Source organism: Tribolium castaneum, chromosome 8 (genome assembly GCF_031307605.1).
Source record: "Tribolium castaneum strain GA2 chromosome 8, icTriCast1.1, whole genome shotgun sequence".
Classification (NCBI taxonomy): Eukaryota; Metazoa; Arthropoda; class Insecta; order Coleoptera; family Tenebrionidae; genus Tribolium; species Tribolium castaneum.
This window is the reverse complement of record NC_087401.1, coordinates 11,076,133-11,092,099: the sequence shown is the minus strand read 5'-3', so window position 1 is coordinate 11,092,099 and position 15,967 is coordinate 11,076,133. Positions and strand designations below refer to the sequence as shown.

The following is a 15,967-nucleotide window of genomic DNA, read 5'->3' as shown; positions in this document are numbered from 1 at the left end:
AATTTCTGGGTCAAAGTGGCCGAAGGCCACTTTGACCAGAAACTTGAACGTTTTAGAAATGAAAAATAAAAAAAGGGAAATTACCATTTGTATGGGTTGTAACTATAGGGGGGTTATCCAAGCTGTGATGAACTAAAAATAAAAAATAAAATAAAAATCATAAAAAAATATTAGAGTTTGGGACAACACAAGTGTGAGAATAAAACGTGCAAACACTAACAAAGTGTGAGACTTACTGTAGGTCACTACTAATCCTTTTGGGTAGCGTGAAAGTGTATCATAGGCATCATTATATATAATGTGATTGGTGCAATCTAATTTTAACACAAAAATACCTAAATTACACAATGCTTATAGCTTTTGGTATTTTTAAGTGCTACGTAAGCTAAGCTAGCTGTGGTAATTTAAGTGGGGATAAATTAGCACAGTTAACTTGTTTTAAAGTCGTAAAGGTGTACAGGAAGTATGGAATTAAGCAACTTATAAATTACGTTTGAGAAAGTAAAAACTGGTCTTTTTGGCTTGTTTTTGCTAAATTTCACGAAATAATTGTATTTTCAACCGAATTTTTAATGAAAAATGTTCGAAAAGAGCAAAAATGGGTTAATTTACCGGTTTGTGGCTTGTCTTTTATAAAATGTTGCAATATAACTGCGTTTTTGCTAAAAAAAAGAGGCACTGAAACGCTGAAAATGAACAAAATTCGGTGATTTTTGGGCTTATTTTTGATGAAATTTCGCTAAATAATTACACAAATTCTCGACCGAATTCCCCATGAACGTCTAAAAATGATAGAAAAGGCAAGATTAATGTAATTTTCGATTTAATTTGGTCATTTTTCGTCATTTTTTTTGGTCAAGACTTCGTGAAATAAATGTAATTTTCAACCGAATTTAAAATTTTTAATGAAAAGTGTTATAAAAATGTTCCAAAAGGGCAAATTGGATTAATTTACTGGTTTGTGGCATGTCTTTGATGAAATGTTGCAAAATAACGGCGTTTTTTGCCAAAAAAGGCACTGAAACGCTGAAAAATGTCAAAAGAATGTCACTTTAAGCAAAAGTTGGTGATTTTTGGGCTTATTTTTGATAAAATTTTTCGGTTTTTTTTTGACAAGACTTCCCGAAATAATTGTAATTTTTGATCCAACTCATTTCTCACGAAATCAGGTGACATGATCGGGTGTTTAACAAATAAAACCTTCCAGAACACTTGAAAAAAATGAGGAGAGTTTGAGACAAAAGTGCGTTTGATTTCATACTTTCTCCACACCTCGTACGCGAAATTGTTCAATAGGGTGTTCTAGTTGAAAATTTCTATTAGAAAAATCTATTGGAAACACTGAATTTGTGGTATCATTTACAATTAACGATTTGCGATAATAAGTCCTTTTCCAGAAAAAAAATTGTGCAAATTATTCATGTACCACTGTAGAATATTACAATAGTTTTAGTTAGTTCTACCAAAAATTTTGATTATAAAATTAACTTTAAATAACAATACTTTCAAAAAACATATTGCCCGTCGTTTGAAATGTCAATATTGTCAATATCAATATTTATGTTTCAATAAAATATCATTGAATTAAAATGTCGTACGTGTGGTTATTTTTTCTGTATCATATTGTAGCGTAATTAGTTTTCTCCATAGTTTAGGCTTTTAGAATGATTCTCATCTAGTCGTCCGTGAATTTCTCATGTCAAATCGGAAAATACCGCTTTGTAGAACTAATGACAGGCATTTAAACATCAAATATTACCATTTTACATTTATTAAGTTTCACATTCGGAAATAAACTTTTGTTTATATAAAACAATTTTGTTGCATTTTAACGGAATTTTTAAAAGAAATTAATTGACAGATTTGACATTTATTAACAAAGGATTCAACTGAGCAGAGCGGCACCATTTAATATTATTTAGAGAATCATTTAAAAACATTGTACTTTTTTTCTTATCAACTAGAAATATGTATTTTTACGCCAGCCCTAAAACTTGGGACACACTGTATATTTGTTTATTTGTTGATTCATTTTTATCTATTATATATTACATAATTAGTTTTTTTTTGTAATGACGCTTTATTGAACACTAATTTGGAATACAAACACAAAAATATTTAAAGGCGAAAATTAGTGTTATTATTATTTATTAAATTCTCCTTAAAAAGGCTTTGTTTTAATTGTGCATCTTTTAGAATACCGAAGATCTTGTCTGAAATTATTTGCCCAGTGAATTAATTTCAGCGATTGGACAAAAAAAAACGGTAAGTGACGAAGTCGTAACAAAAATCAATGACTCAGATAAACTTGTTTGTTTGCCACCTCGCAACATTAGTTATATCACAGATTATATTTTTTGATGGTGACGTTTTGTCCCTATTCCTTTATTTAGTTGGTTATTCCCAAATAAAATCAGAATTTTGCGGTTTAAAAGTTTTAAATTCATTGTTTTTTTTTTATTTCAAACTCCTTGTATTCATGTTGTATGTGATATTGGCATAATTACTGTATGGGTTTTGTTTTTATTCTATTTTAATTTCTTGCTATAAACTGTGACAGAAGAAGATGCCATAAAGGTAAGTCAGCAATTCCAGGGTAATTGTCAATTTTCGCATAAATTTTGGTCTTAATTATTTTTATAAAAAATCTGTAAATGGGATTATCATTCCAAAATATCATTTTTTAATGACCAAATTAAAAAGACTAATTTGGAACGAAATTTGTTCCCAGAAAATAATAATTAATAATGCGTGCGCAAAACCAAGAGCTTTTAAATTGGAAGTTACGTTTACTAAGAAGTGTTAAATTGTTAAACGTACTCCAAATTCAATTTTATAGATTGTGTTCTCTTCTTTATAATTCGGAAGTAAAATTACCGTTGGGGGCGCCACTGAGCTAGGTCGAAAACAGTAACCATAAATGGCGGGAAAATGTTTATTCGGATATTTTGAGCGTTGTACGAATTTTGGGGCTTCACAATTATTACATTGCCTATGCGGAATGATTATTGCATCTTTGATGCAAGAAACTTATGTTGACAAATGAGAGATGACGAGGAAAACACGAATAACGAATGACTGTTTGGTTCACTTTCTTTATTGGAAAATTATTACAAAGACATTGAAAAGCCTACCTTTTGGCATAATTTACGTTTAAATGTATCAGCAGTTGTTAATCTTTATTGTAGTTTCGCAGATTTACCGCAGCATTTCATGATTTTTTCAGTGGAAAATTCTAACCTAAAATTCATAACACTTCACTAATTTATTGGTTTCTTGAGCCAAACTTTGTGTTCGCTGTGATCCATTACTTATAATCTTTAATTAGACAACTATTTGATAACACTTTGTAATCAAAATTTAAATATTTTTCACTTTTTATCCACTTTCAAGTTCCAACAATAAACACATTATACCATGAAAAACTATAGAACCAAAGTCAACGCTAGTGTGGCATTACGAAAATTTCTTTACTGTTTTCGACATAGTTCAAAAGTCATCACCAGAGGGCGTCTAGTTAATTTTATTTCCGAATGTTAGTTGTTTTTTGTAAAAATATTCATGTTATAAATTGTTGCTTAGCATAATTTTGTAATTGTAATCTTACTATTTATCATTTTGGTCATTTCCCCAGAATTACCTGTTTTCATGACAAAATCATTCACAATATTTTTATTGTGTTTAAATAAATCTAGCACCTGTAATATATTTTTGTTCTTTCCAAAGTACCGACGGCTTTATAACTATTTTGGAAAAGTTATGCATTTAAATTGTTCAATGTAATTAAATTTATTTATTCACGCAACACATTGGTGCTTGGTGGATGTTTACATTAATATTATCTCATCACTTTAATTATTAACATTTTTTTTTAAAGAAAAACTATTTTGAAAATAAATGTTGACGGGATTATGTCCCGTCCGTAATCACGGAATCGCTAACGTGCATTATTTAATTTTGTTCTCACTTATAGCCATGTGAGAAAATTTTGATTTTAGTGTTATATTTTGTATTTCATTTCTTATCCTCATCTTCCTCACATGTTCTTGCCGCAAAATTATGATTAAACACCTTGTGCTTAAGCTATAACGTAATATTTATGATACGATTGTTAAAATTATGACGATAGCAAAGATACCAAATTCAGGTTTAAATTTTGTTGCCACCTTGATAAATAAATGACTGCCGTTCCAAACTTTCAACTGTCACACCCTGTAAACCATTTCCCTAAATAAGTTACCTTCACCGTTGCGATATTCTAAAGTATCACAATCACTGGGTTGTTTTTTATTACATTCGTCATTCGATCGTGATCTGAGGAACATAACCGTGAAAACAATGATCACCACCAAGACAACGACCACTACGACGATCGAACCTGCGACTAATTGTAACCTAATGCCTTCATCATCCCCAACATAGGCTGAAAAAAATACACAAAAATAATAATTATTAAAAAAAATACAAACGAAGCTCGTGGCGAATTTTACCTGTATTGAGCACCTGTCCGGTAGTTTTAAAAATAACCGGCGAATACGCCCCCCAGCCCCGCTGCGTCTTGGCCCTGACTTGCAGCCCGTATTCAGTTCTTTGCTGCAAGCCAGTGATTGTCGCAAATAAATCAGTCGTAAGCAAGCTGGACGCGTTACTGTAGTCCATGTCGGACCTGGGGAACCAGCGCACTTCGTACGTTTCCACCAAGTCGTTTTCAATGTCGTTGCCGTCGCCGGCCGCCGACGGCGCGTCCCAGGCGAGTGTGATCTCCGAGCTCATCACGGACGACACGCGCACGTTGGTGATGCTGCTGGCGACTAGGGCTTCGGTCGTGACGGTAACGTCGGCGTACTCTGGGGCTTCCGTCCGCATGAAGGAGACGCCGTTTTCGGCGAAGATTTGGAAGCGGTACGTGGTGACGGCGTTCAGGCCGGAGATTGTGACACGTGTGTCGTTGAATGTGTCCGTATGGGGGTTGTATTGGACGAGGCCAAGGCTGCAAGCGTCGCATTTGATGCGGTAGACGGTGTCGGTGCGACCGCCGAGGTTGTCAGGTGGGGCCCAACTTAAGGCGACGGTTGATTGGTCCACGAAGTTGACGGTGAGGTTTTGGGGCGCGGATGGAGGCTCTGGGGGAGGATTTATTGGTAAAGAAATGAACCAGATGGTCTTTGTTTTGTTAAACAGCGAGCTTTATTACCGGCTTCTGTCCCATAATGTAGTCATATCTCACATACAAAGCAAATTATCGAAACTTTTTTTAATAAAAATGATGGTCACTTCGGACGTAACAGATCAAAACAATTACGAAATTTTTACGTTTTAGTATCTTCCCGAAAAAACTGCTTCGAAATATTGCAAAATTATGTCAATTTTTGCCTTTTATTGTTGTTAACAATTTTTTTATTGAATTTGGTTTGACGAAATTGCACTCAGAACGAAAGAAATCAGACAAAAAAAATCAAAAAAACGTCAATTTCGATCAAATTTAAATTTTTTTTAATAAAAAAACAACGTAATTTAGTATTTTTTTTCACTAATTTTCGATTAAAATTCATACCGTGAAATATAGCTTAAAATTATCACGATCAGAACGTTCAAAATTGCCAAAAATAACTACATTTTCTACGAGAAAAACGAATTTTTGACTAATTTTGCGATTTTTGGTTTCACTGTGATAAATATTTGTACAAATACAGCGTCTTTAGTTTAAAGGGTTGTTTGAAAAATGTAAAAATAATTTAATTTATAACACAATTTGGACACTTTTGGATTCAAATTTGTGAAATTGCCACTGAGAATATTTTTTTTACTCAAAAACGTGCTTAAAAGTTTAACATTCTTTTATTTTATTATTTTTACCGTTTATTAACATATTTACAGTATTTTTGATTAAAACAATTAATCAAAAAAGGTAAAAAAAAATGTAATTTTCGCCACAATTTGATTATTTAGTCCTATTTAGCAAAATAAACACTAAAAAAAGGCTAGAACAACATTTTCGTCATTATTTAATGATTTTTTTGGCATTTTTTATTAAATTGTAATATAAAAGTAAATAATTAATAAAAGTAAATTTTAATTACAGTGTTTTTGGTGGTAAGGATGACTCTAAAAGGTCAGAAATAATGTATAAAAAATAATGTACAAAATCTTCCAAAAAACTGAGTTTCTATAGTTCAAGAACTTGCGTAAAATGGCGAAGCAACCAACCTTTTCAACATTTTCGACTTCTTATAAGATTTCCTTGGTGTAGAATGATAAAAAAATACGTAACACCCGAATATTAAATAGAATATTAGAAAAATTTTTGTGTGTAATAAAATAATTTTAATTTCCAAACAAATTTAATCATTTTCTAGAAATTTGCAGGAAATAATTGCCTATTTGGCTGACAAACGTGATAGAATACCCAAAAAAAGGCAAAAATACTATAATTTTTGACCTAAATTAGTGATTTCTGGACGTTCTGATGACTTATTATTGAATGAAAAACGTGTAAAAACGTTGGAAAAAATCAAATTAATATAATTTTTAACCAAAGATGATTTCTTGGTTTATTTTATTTGAATTTCTCTAAAAACAAACTAGATTCACAACTTAAAAGCGTGCTTAATTGCTAGAGAAATAAATTATTAACACCAGTTCCAATCTTATTTGGGAATTTTTCGACTTATTTTTGCCAAATTTTGGGGGAAATAATTAGGTTAAGTATCAAATAATTGCTAGAACGATCACAAAAAGGCAAAAACATCGGTATTTTCAACAAAATTTAGTGATTTTCGGTCCGTTCTAACAAAATTTTGCGAATTTTCAACCCTTCAAAGTGTTTTTAAAGTCTTGAAAACGACATATTTTCGACATAATTTTATTCTTGGGCAGTTCGATTAAAATAATCGACGAATAATTGTATTTCTGGCTTAAAATCGTTTAAAATTTTTTGATAAATACAATAAATTGTGTAAGTTTCGGCTTAATTCGGGGGTTTTCAAGATTATGTTTTTTTTTGCACATATTATACTGTAAAATACTAGGTAAGAACAAAAGTTCTTTTCGATGAGTTTATTTGTATAAAAAATAACCCTCAATTTAGATATAATTTGGTAATTTCCTACCTAATTTAAGTGAAATCTTACAGAAAAAACTGCCTAATCGCTTGAAAAATGCAATGATTTTTTCGATGATTTTTCGTAATATGTTCTACAGAATTTTATACAGCGTTATAAGCTGAAAAATGTGTTAAAACGAACAAGAAAAGAGGCTATTTAATAATAAAAAGAAATTTTTTGATGCAACGTGATTATTTTTTGACGAAATTCAAATTCTGACCGGGAAACTTTAGGAAACGTTGTTAAAGAGAAGGTATCTATTTTCGAATTTAGTGATTTTCTAGTTCAGCTTATCAAAAATTCACAAATTCGAGTTAAACTTTGGACTTTCGACCTAATTTGATTTTTTGACTTGAAGAAATTTCACCAAAATAATTGCGTTACTGACTTAAAATGTTCGGAAAAGACAAAAATAATCTCAACTTTGAGTATTTTTTCGGTCTATAGTCTACATTTTTTTGCAACATAAAACAGTTTCGATAAATTTATAACATTAGCTTCTACAACTAGTGCATAATTTAGTGAATTTTAGCTTTATTTGATAAAATATTAAAAAATAAAAAACAAAATTACAAAAACGCAATAAATTGGTCGAAACGGTGCAAAATAACTTCAATTTCGACATAATTGTTGATTTCTCCTTATTTCAGTAAAATTTCTTGAAAAGACAAACTTCTTTTAGCCAAATTTAAAAAAAGTGACGTAATTTGATGATTTTTTTACTTTGTTTTAATGAAATTATAGTGTTTGTGGATGTTTTTCGAAGTAATTTTGTAACGTTTAAAGTTTTTTTTACCCAAAAACGCGTTCAAAAAAGTCAAAAATAACAAGAGTTTCGACATAATTTGATATTTTTTTTACTTTACTTCCTTTTACTATTGGCAGAAGCCAAAAGAGCCCAACTAAATCCGAGAAATGCTTAAATCCTTCCGATAAGTTCATTTTTTTCTAAAATAACCTTACTAGATTATTATTTTAGCTAAATCTTACAAAAAAATCTACCTAAATGCTTCAAAAAATCAATGGTTTATCGAAATATATATTCTACAGAATTTTGTACAGTGTTTTAAGCTGAAAAATGTGCTCAAATGAATAAGAAAAGAGGCAATTTTTTTTCATAAAACATTCTAAATCCAATAAAAAAAATTGTATACAACTTGACAATTTTATGATGAAATTTTATAAACTGTAGTATTTCTAACCGGAAAATTTTAGAAAATGCTGGGAAAGAGAAAATATCTGTGTTCGAAGTTAGTGACTTTCCCAAAATCTCACAGAATCGAGGTAAACTTTAGACTTTCGATCTAATTTGTTTTGTTGACTAAAAAAAATTTCACCAAAACAATTACGTTGTTGACATAAAACCATCTTAAAACGTTCGGAAAAGACCAAAATAATCTTAACTTTGGGCACTTTTTCGGTCTATGGTCAAGATCTTTTTGGTACAAGTATAACATCAATTTATCCATAATTTAGTAAATTTGAGCTTTTATTTTAGCGAAATTTTGGTTCAAACGAGCTAAATCAAACGACACGAGTCAAGAAAATGTCAATTTCGAATTTTATTTTTGATTTTTCCGTATATTTGCGAAATATTACAAAAACGCAGTAAAACTGATCGAATCACTTCAATTTCGACCTAAGTGTTGATTTCTCTTCCCTTTTCAGTAAAATTACTTGAAAAGACAAAGTTCGTTTGGCCAAACTCTCAAAAAAGTGACGTAATTTGACTTTGTTTTGTGTTTGTGGCTGTTTTTCTAAGCAGTTTCGTAACTTTGAGGCCCGATTTAACAAACCTTGAGTGTTTTATGATCAAAAGAGTCAAAAATAACAAGAGTTTCGACATAATTTGATGTTTTTTTACTTCACTTCCTTTGGCAAAAGCCAGAAGAGCCAAACTAAACCCGAGAAATGTTTGAAACTAGTATAAAAAACACCACTTACGAGTGCAGGACATATTCTTGGGGTCGGTAGGTGCCCGATAATACCCATTATTGCACCGGCACTCAGACAGTCCATAATCATTCCCGGTGGAATGTCCCGGACACGGCAAACAATTCTCATCACCAACCTCCGCTTTGTACATCCCAGGACCACAAACTACAAAAAAAAAATAAATAAATAAAAAAAAATCCCAACATTCCCCCCCAAAAAACCCACCATTGCAAGTCTGCTTTTCCACATCCGGTTGAAACCCAGCCTTGCATTTGCATCCCCCGGTCGGTAACGTCCACTTTCCATCCCCTTTGCATAGATAAGTGGGCGTCCCACCGACGATTTCTGCATTCGGCACGCAACTACCTGTCGCTTGCTCGATGAGAGTGATTTCTTTACCGGTTGGTGTTGCCGGAAATTTGGCGAAATTAATCGTCACTTCTGGACACGTGATGTAATACACTTTGATGGCGAGGAGGGAAATGCACGCGCCTTGGTCGCGAAACGCGAAATAAACGCCCTTTTTCGTCACTGGGATGCTTTTTACTTCGGTGTTGATGTTCACTTCGCTGTTGGAATTGAAACGGCCTTCGCCGGCCGCAATGCGACCGATGAGCTTGTATCTGTCGGCGTCCCATGGAGGCGGCTCACGCGTCGCGGCGTCAAATTCGTAATACAATAAACTAAATGTTTCCTTGCACGATAAGGCATTGCCTGAAAGAAGAATTTTCAAACGGACGGCAAGTTTGTTCTATAATCAACTGTCAATGAGCTTTAAATTATCTAACTAAAACTAAAATTTTTGCACCGCTTTTGTGAAATCGGTTGATTTTTGACGATTTCTTGCTTAAAAACGGCAAAATTCGCTGTAATTTTTTTTAACATTTTTATCATTTGATTTTATGTAATATTATGCTTAAAAATGTAAAAACTTGCCACTGTAAACCTAAAGTCGCTATATTCTGACGCCAAAAACGAATAATTAATTCTGTAATTGAAAACACTTGATTTTTGACGACAAAACTCGCAGTCGAAAAGAGGTTTTTTCTGTAAAAGGTATTTAATCCATATAGAAAAAGACAAGATAGTACAATCATTTTCGTCGTAATTTAGTGAATTTTGGATCTTTTTAATGAAATTTTGGATAATTGTAGTACCTTTGGTTGAAATAGTTGCTCGAAAAAAGCAAAATAATATACAGTTAATTTCAAACACAAGGATATAATTTTGTTTAGCAAAATCTTGAGGAAACTGAGTTTCTAGTTCAAAAATGTACTTAAAAGCTCGAATGCAACCAAACTTAACAAAATTTTCGATCTAATAATGTTAAAAAAATCATTAAATAATTTTGTTTTCTAGCAAATTTTGCGAAAATTAGAGATAATTGTGTTTTTGGTTGATAAAATGGCAAAAATACTGTAATTTTCGACACAGTTTATCAAAATTTCGCAAATTTTCACCTCAACAATTTTTGAACATTTGTAAAAGTAAAAAACTATACCATTTTTGATTTCTTATTTTTGGTTATTTTTGACCAAATCTCGCGAAAAGATCATGCTAATTGGATAAAAAAATCTGTTAAAATGCTGGAAAAAGTCAAACCAATGTAGGTATTTTTTTTTTGACGAAATTTTGGATAATTATTACAGTGTCTATGGTTGAAATAATTTCTCGAAAAAAGCAAAAAACAATGTATAGTTAATTTCCAATACAAAAATGTAGTTCCCTTTAGCAAAATCTTGTAAAAATTGAGTTTCTAGCTGTAAAATGTGCTTAAAAGCTCGAATGCAACCAAACTTAACAAAATTTTCGATGTAATGTTAAAAAAAATCGCTAAACAATTTTGTTTTCTAGCAAATTTTGCGAAAATTAGAGATATTTATGTTTTTGGTTGACAAAAAGGCAAAAATACTGTAATTTTCGACACAGTTTATCAAAATTTCCCAAATTTTCACCTCGACAATTTTTGAACATTTGTAAATGTAAAAAATTATAAGATTTTTGATAAAGATAATTTGATGTTTTTCGGTTATTTTTGACTAAACCTCACGGAATGATAACGCTAATTGGATGAAAAACCTGCTAAAATGCTGGAAAAAGTCAAACCAATGTAAGTACTTTTTTTTGACAAAATTTTGGATAATTATTATAGTGTCTCTGGTTGAAATAATTTCTCGAAAAAAGCAAAAAAACAATGTATAATTAATTTTCAATACAAAAATATAGTTCTGTTTAGCAAAATTTTGTAAAAACTGAGTTTCTACTTCAAAAATGTGCTTAAAAGCTCGAATGCAGCCAAACTTAACAAAATTTTCGATCTAATGTTAAAAAAATCGCTAAATAATATTGTTTTCTAGCAAATTTTGCGTAAATTCGAGGAGATAATTGAGTTATTGGTTGACAAAAAGGCAAAAATACTCTTAATTTTCGACCCAGTTTATCAAAATTTCCCAAATTTTTACTACAACACTTTTTGAACATTTGTAAAAGTAAAAAATTATACGATTTTTGATAAAAATAATTTATTTTTTTCTTGGTTATTTTTGACTAAATCCCGCGGAATGATAACGCTAATTGGCTGAAAAACCTGCTAAAATGCTGGAAAAAGTCAAACTAATGTAGGTACTTTTTTTTGACAAAATTTTGGATAATTATTATGTTTCTGGTTGAAATAGTTTCTCTAAAAAACCAAAAAACAATGTACAGTTAATTTTCAATATAAAAATGTAGCTGGTTACCAAAATCTTGTAAAAACTGAGTTTTTAGTTCAAAAATGTTTTTAAAAGCTCGAATGCAACCAAACTTAACAAAATTTTCGATATAATGTTAAAAAAAAATTGCAAAATATTTTTTTTCTCTAGCAAATTTAGAGAAAATTGGAGGAGATAATTGAGTTTTTGGATGAGAAAAAGTAAAAAATACTGTAATTTTCGACCCAATGATTTTTGGATCCAGTTTATCAAAATTTCCAAAATTATATACAATTTTTGATACAGGTAATTTGATGTTTTTTTTGTAATTTTTGATTAAATCTCGCCGAAGGATCACGTTATTTGACTGAAAAACCTGCTGAAATGCTGGAAAAAGGTTAAACTAATGTACTTTTTTAACAAATTTATCAAAATTCATCTAAACAAATGGGGTTTACAAATTAAAAATGTGCTTAAATGCTTGAGAAACAAATATGACATCAGTTCGGGTCTTAAATGTAGAAATTTTTTCGACTTATTTTTGAAAAATTTTCGGGAAACACTCACAGAAATGTAATTATTGGATTTTAGATTATTTCTTGTTAAAAAATCAAAACCCGTTGTCAAATGGCATTATTCTATCGAAGGAAACAAAGATTTGGGCACTAATTTAGCGGAAAACACATGATTTCGGATGATTTCTTGTCCCAAAATGGCAAAATTCTGACTGAAAGAGCTAAAATGAACACCAACTTTCATGAAATCAGTTGATTTTTAGACGATTATTAGCTCAAAAACATCAAAACTCATTGTCAAAAACCTAAATTTTCTTTATTTTGATCCCAAAAGTGATTATTTAATCACTAATTTAGGTAAAACACTAACTGGAAAAGATAAAATCATTGAAAAGTTCTAGAGCAAAACGGTGTGTTCCAGCGTATTCTACGTACAGTTCATTTTACGCATTATTTTTTTTTTAATTTTTCTGACGAAAATTACACGAATGGTCAATTCACATAAAAAAAACAAAACTATAAAGTCAAATTGTTCGATTTTCCAATTTTTGTCGAGATACTGATCGATTTCCGGTACCCGGAGTTTTTATCGGACAATAACTCCGGAATTAATAACCATAACCCCATTTGTTATCATTGTGAAGCTTTTTTAATTATCTATCGTTTAAAAAAAAGATCGTCCTAAGACTAATAATAACACAAAAATAGGTAAAATTTAATGTGTTGATAACTGACAGGTTTATCAAGACATTTTTCGAATTTTTTCGAATAGTTTTGGCGTAACTGAGATAATAAAAAAAATAAAGAGTGTCTCAAAATCGATGGAATAGTCTGGTCCAATCTTTACCACAATTATAGCACTGACAGTTGATTATAAAAATAGCAATAATTACTTTTTGTTGTCTCCTTACCTGGAAATAGGCTACAATCCCGGATTGTGAACTTAATTTCAATGTATATTCGATTGGCGACTCCTCTATCTATGAACGGAGTCCATAGCCAATTATTGACGTTGTTGTAGGCAACGTCGCACACAACGTACGATCTCCAGTTGATGCCTTTTTGGAAATTCGTGAACGACTCTTCCACCCACTGGAATTAATCAAAATTCTCCGTTAGTTATTACACAAACGCAATTACCACCGGTCTGATTTAAATCTCCACCAATCGGTAAAGAGAAATAAGTTGAAATATTGCCATTATCTTTCGCTACGTGCGTAGGATGACAATCTGATCTATATTTCACCCTCATTTTTCGGTGTCTGCGTTTAGAGATGGACATCAATTTAGAAAACGTAAAATTAACGGTGTTTGTACGTGCCCGACATGATAACACTCTACTCATCACACTGCCGGATTTACTCACGGAATACAAGCAACGAAAATCTATTCGAGTTGTTACGAATCAATTTATATTTCACACTTCAAATGATCTTTTCACAACAAACCGAACAACTCAAGTGAGATATTGCGAAAATTCTTCATTTTTTTAATTCAGTTTATACAAAAAAAAAAAAAACAATAAATACATAAATGAAACGGCTAGTTTCATCATCATGAGTATGGAGATCTAAGTATTAGGATGCGACACGTCTACAAAAAAAAACCTTCTGAGCTTGACTAAGTTTAAGAAAAGTCAAAAATTTAATTCAAAAAATATCGTAAACAAAATTAAAATAAACAAATTTTTAAAAACGCTGGAAATATGGTTGAAGATACAAAAAAGTGCAAATTAATTTTCTTGAAGAATACAACTTAGGAGAAGAAACGAATTTAAAAAATAACTTCAAAAAAATGCATGCTTTCAAACTGAGACTAAAATTCTCATAAAAAACATGAGATAAAATTATTTAAGAATACAATTAAGAATACAAGGAAAATATTAGGAAGATATTTGTAGAGAATTGTATTTCCTTTAAAAAATATCTCTATAGTCACTTTTACCAGTAGTCAAGTAACGGAAAGTTAATTTATACACAAACTGTAGAAGATAGAAATATGATCTCGCGGACTTTTTTATAGAAAATATAATTCTCTACAACTTTGTTTCTTACACTTTTTTTGTATCTTCAACCGTTCGCAAAAAATTATCGCTTAGAATTGTCAATTTGCGTTCCACCTCATATTTTTGCGAACGCTAGGAATACTGTTGAAGGTACAAAAAAATTGTAATGAACAAAGTTGTAGAGAATTAAATTTTCTACAAAAAAGTCTGCGACACCATATTTCTATCTTCAACGGTTTAAGTATAAAATAAGTTTCTAATACATGGCCACCGGTAAAATGAAGCAAATCCGTCGTTTGAGCGTATTTAAACAATTTTGGGGCCTAAATGGCTGAATATAGGGATATGGTCTCGCGGACTTTTTTGTAGGAAATTTAATTCTCTACAACTTTTTTCCTAACATTTTTCTTACATCTGTAACCGTATTCGCAGCGTTTTGAAAAATATGGAGCAGAGTACAAATTGGTAAAAGTTTACAATTTTTTTAAACATAGTTTACGATAAAATTTTTGCATTATGTTTATGTCTCACTATTGAGAATTTAATGCTTAATATGCATGCATTTTTTATTTGCTATGTGTTAACCGTTGTACAAATACAACCATTTTTTCTGAAAACTTAGACGGTAATGCAACAACTGCGCTCTCTGGCCGCATTAACGGAACTATCGAAGACAAGAACATTTTATTTGTACGTCCTTTCACATCCTTACCTTTAGATATCCGTAGTTTTACCCAATTAATTGCAAAAAAATTGAACATTGTATAATACTCGCAAGTTTAACTGCTTTCACTTTAATTATCACTAATCGATAATGTGAAAGGTTTTGTCTTTCCAGTATTCTATTTATTTTTCTTTTCTATACAAAATTAACATACTCTCTTATCCGGAAATGTGACAAGCATTAGAAATTATTTGTACATCAACTACAATTCCTTCATTACCCACGTAATTTATTCTATTAGTCTATTATTATTATTCTATTATGTGGCCTTGATCGGTTAAGAAATATGTTGTTTGAACGTTTTCAGTTTCTCCTCTTTTGACAAATTAACAACTTGATTTCTAATTAGAGTTGGTAAGATTGCAGATCATGGACAGAAGATATAACAATTGATAAATGAATTAAGGCATGTAATTTGAAAACCCAGGTCAATAAGAACAATCTTTAAAGACTTCTCAAAAACTCATTAATTAAAAAAAGGGCAAAGAAATATTGACTCAATTTCCTTTGTAAACCATTACCATTTTAGTGAACATAGTTTTTGAACTCTTAATTAAATAAAATCAGTTACGGAGGTTAAAGTTATTAGAAAAGTTCAACAAAAATTTCAAGCAACTAACGAGTAAAAAATTTCTAAAATAAACAGTTTCCAGTTCGAGTTTTTAGAAAAATTATCTCGTTTCGTATACATTACACATTTTATTTGTTTCCTATTTAATAAAAACATTGAGATAATTGATGATGTGCTATTTTAGTTTGTTTTAATCTGGTTAATTAAATCACAAATTGGCCCAATTTTAAAGGTTATCTAGAATTAAACGCCATTTCTTTCGGCTTCCTGATTTTAATTTGAACAAACTGCATCAAAACAAGACGTCGTATAACATCATACTCATTACATTTTGTGTAGTAATAAAGCGATCAGTAAAAAATTCGATTTTGATCAGTAAAAAATAATAAATGATCAGTATTTAATTAATTTTTGCACAGTAAAA

At 30.7% G+C, this 15,967-nt stretch overlaps 1 protein-coding gene across 1 annotated transcript in view; it reads right to left on the bottom strand.

The window, feature by feature from the left end:
• LOC658635 (ephrin type-B receptor 1-B) overlaps window positions 1–15,967 on the bottom strand; it is a 33,213-nt gene that overhangs the window by 10,357 nt on the left and 6,889 nt on the right. The window contains 6 exon segments of the mRNA XM_064358221.1: window positions 85–132; window positions 4,241–4,423; window positions 4,491–5,123; window positions 9,048–9,203; window positions 9,264–9,752; window positions 13,155–13,335. Of these exon segments, the coding sequence (XP_064214291.1) occupies window positions 85–132; window positions 4,241–4,423; window positions 4,491–5,123; window positions 9,048–9,203; window positions 9,264–9,752; window positions 13,155–13,335 (1,690 nt within the window).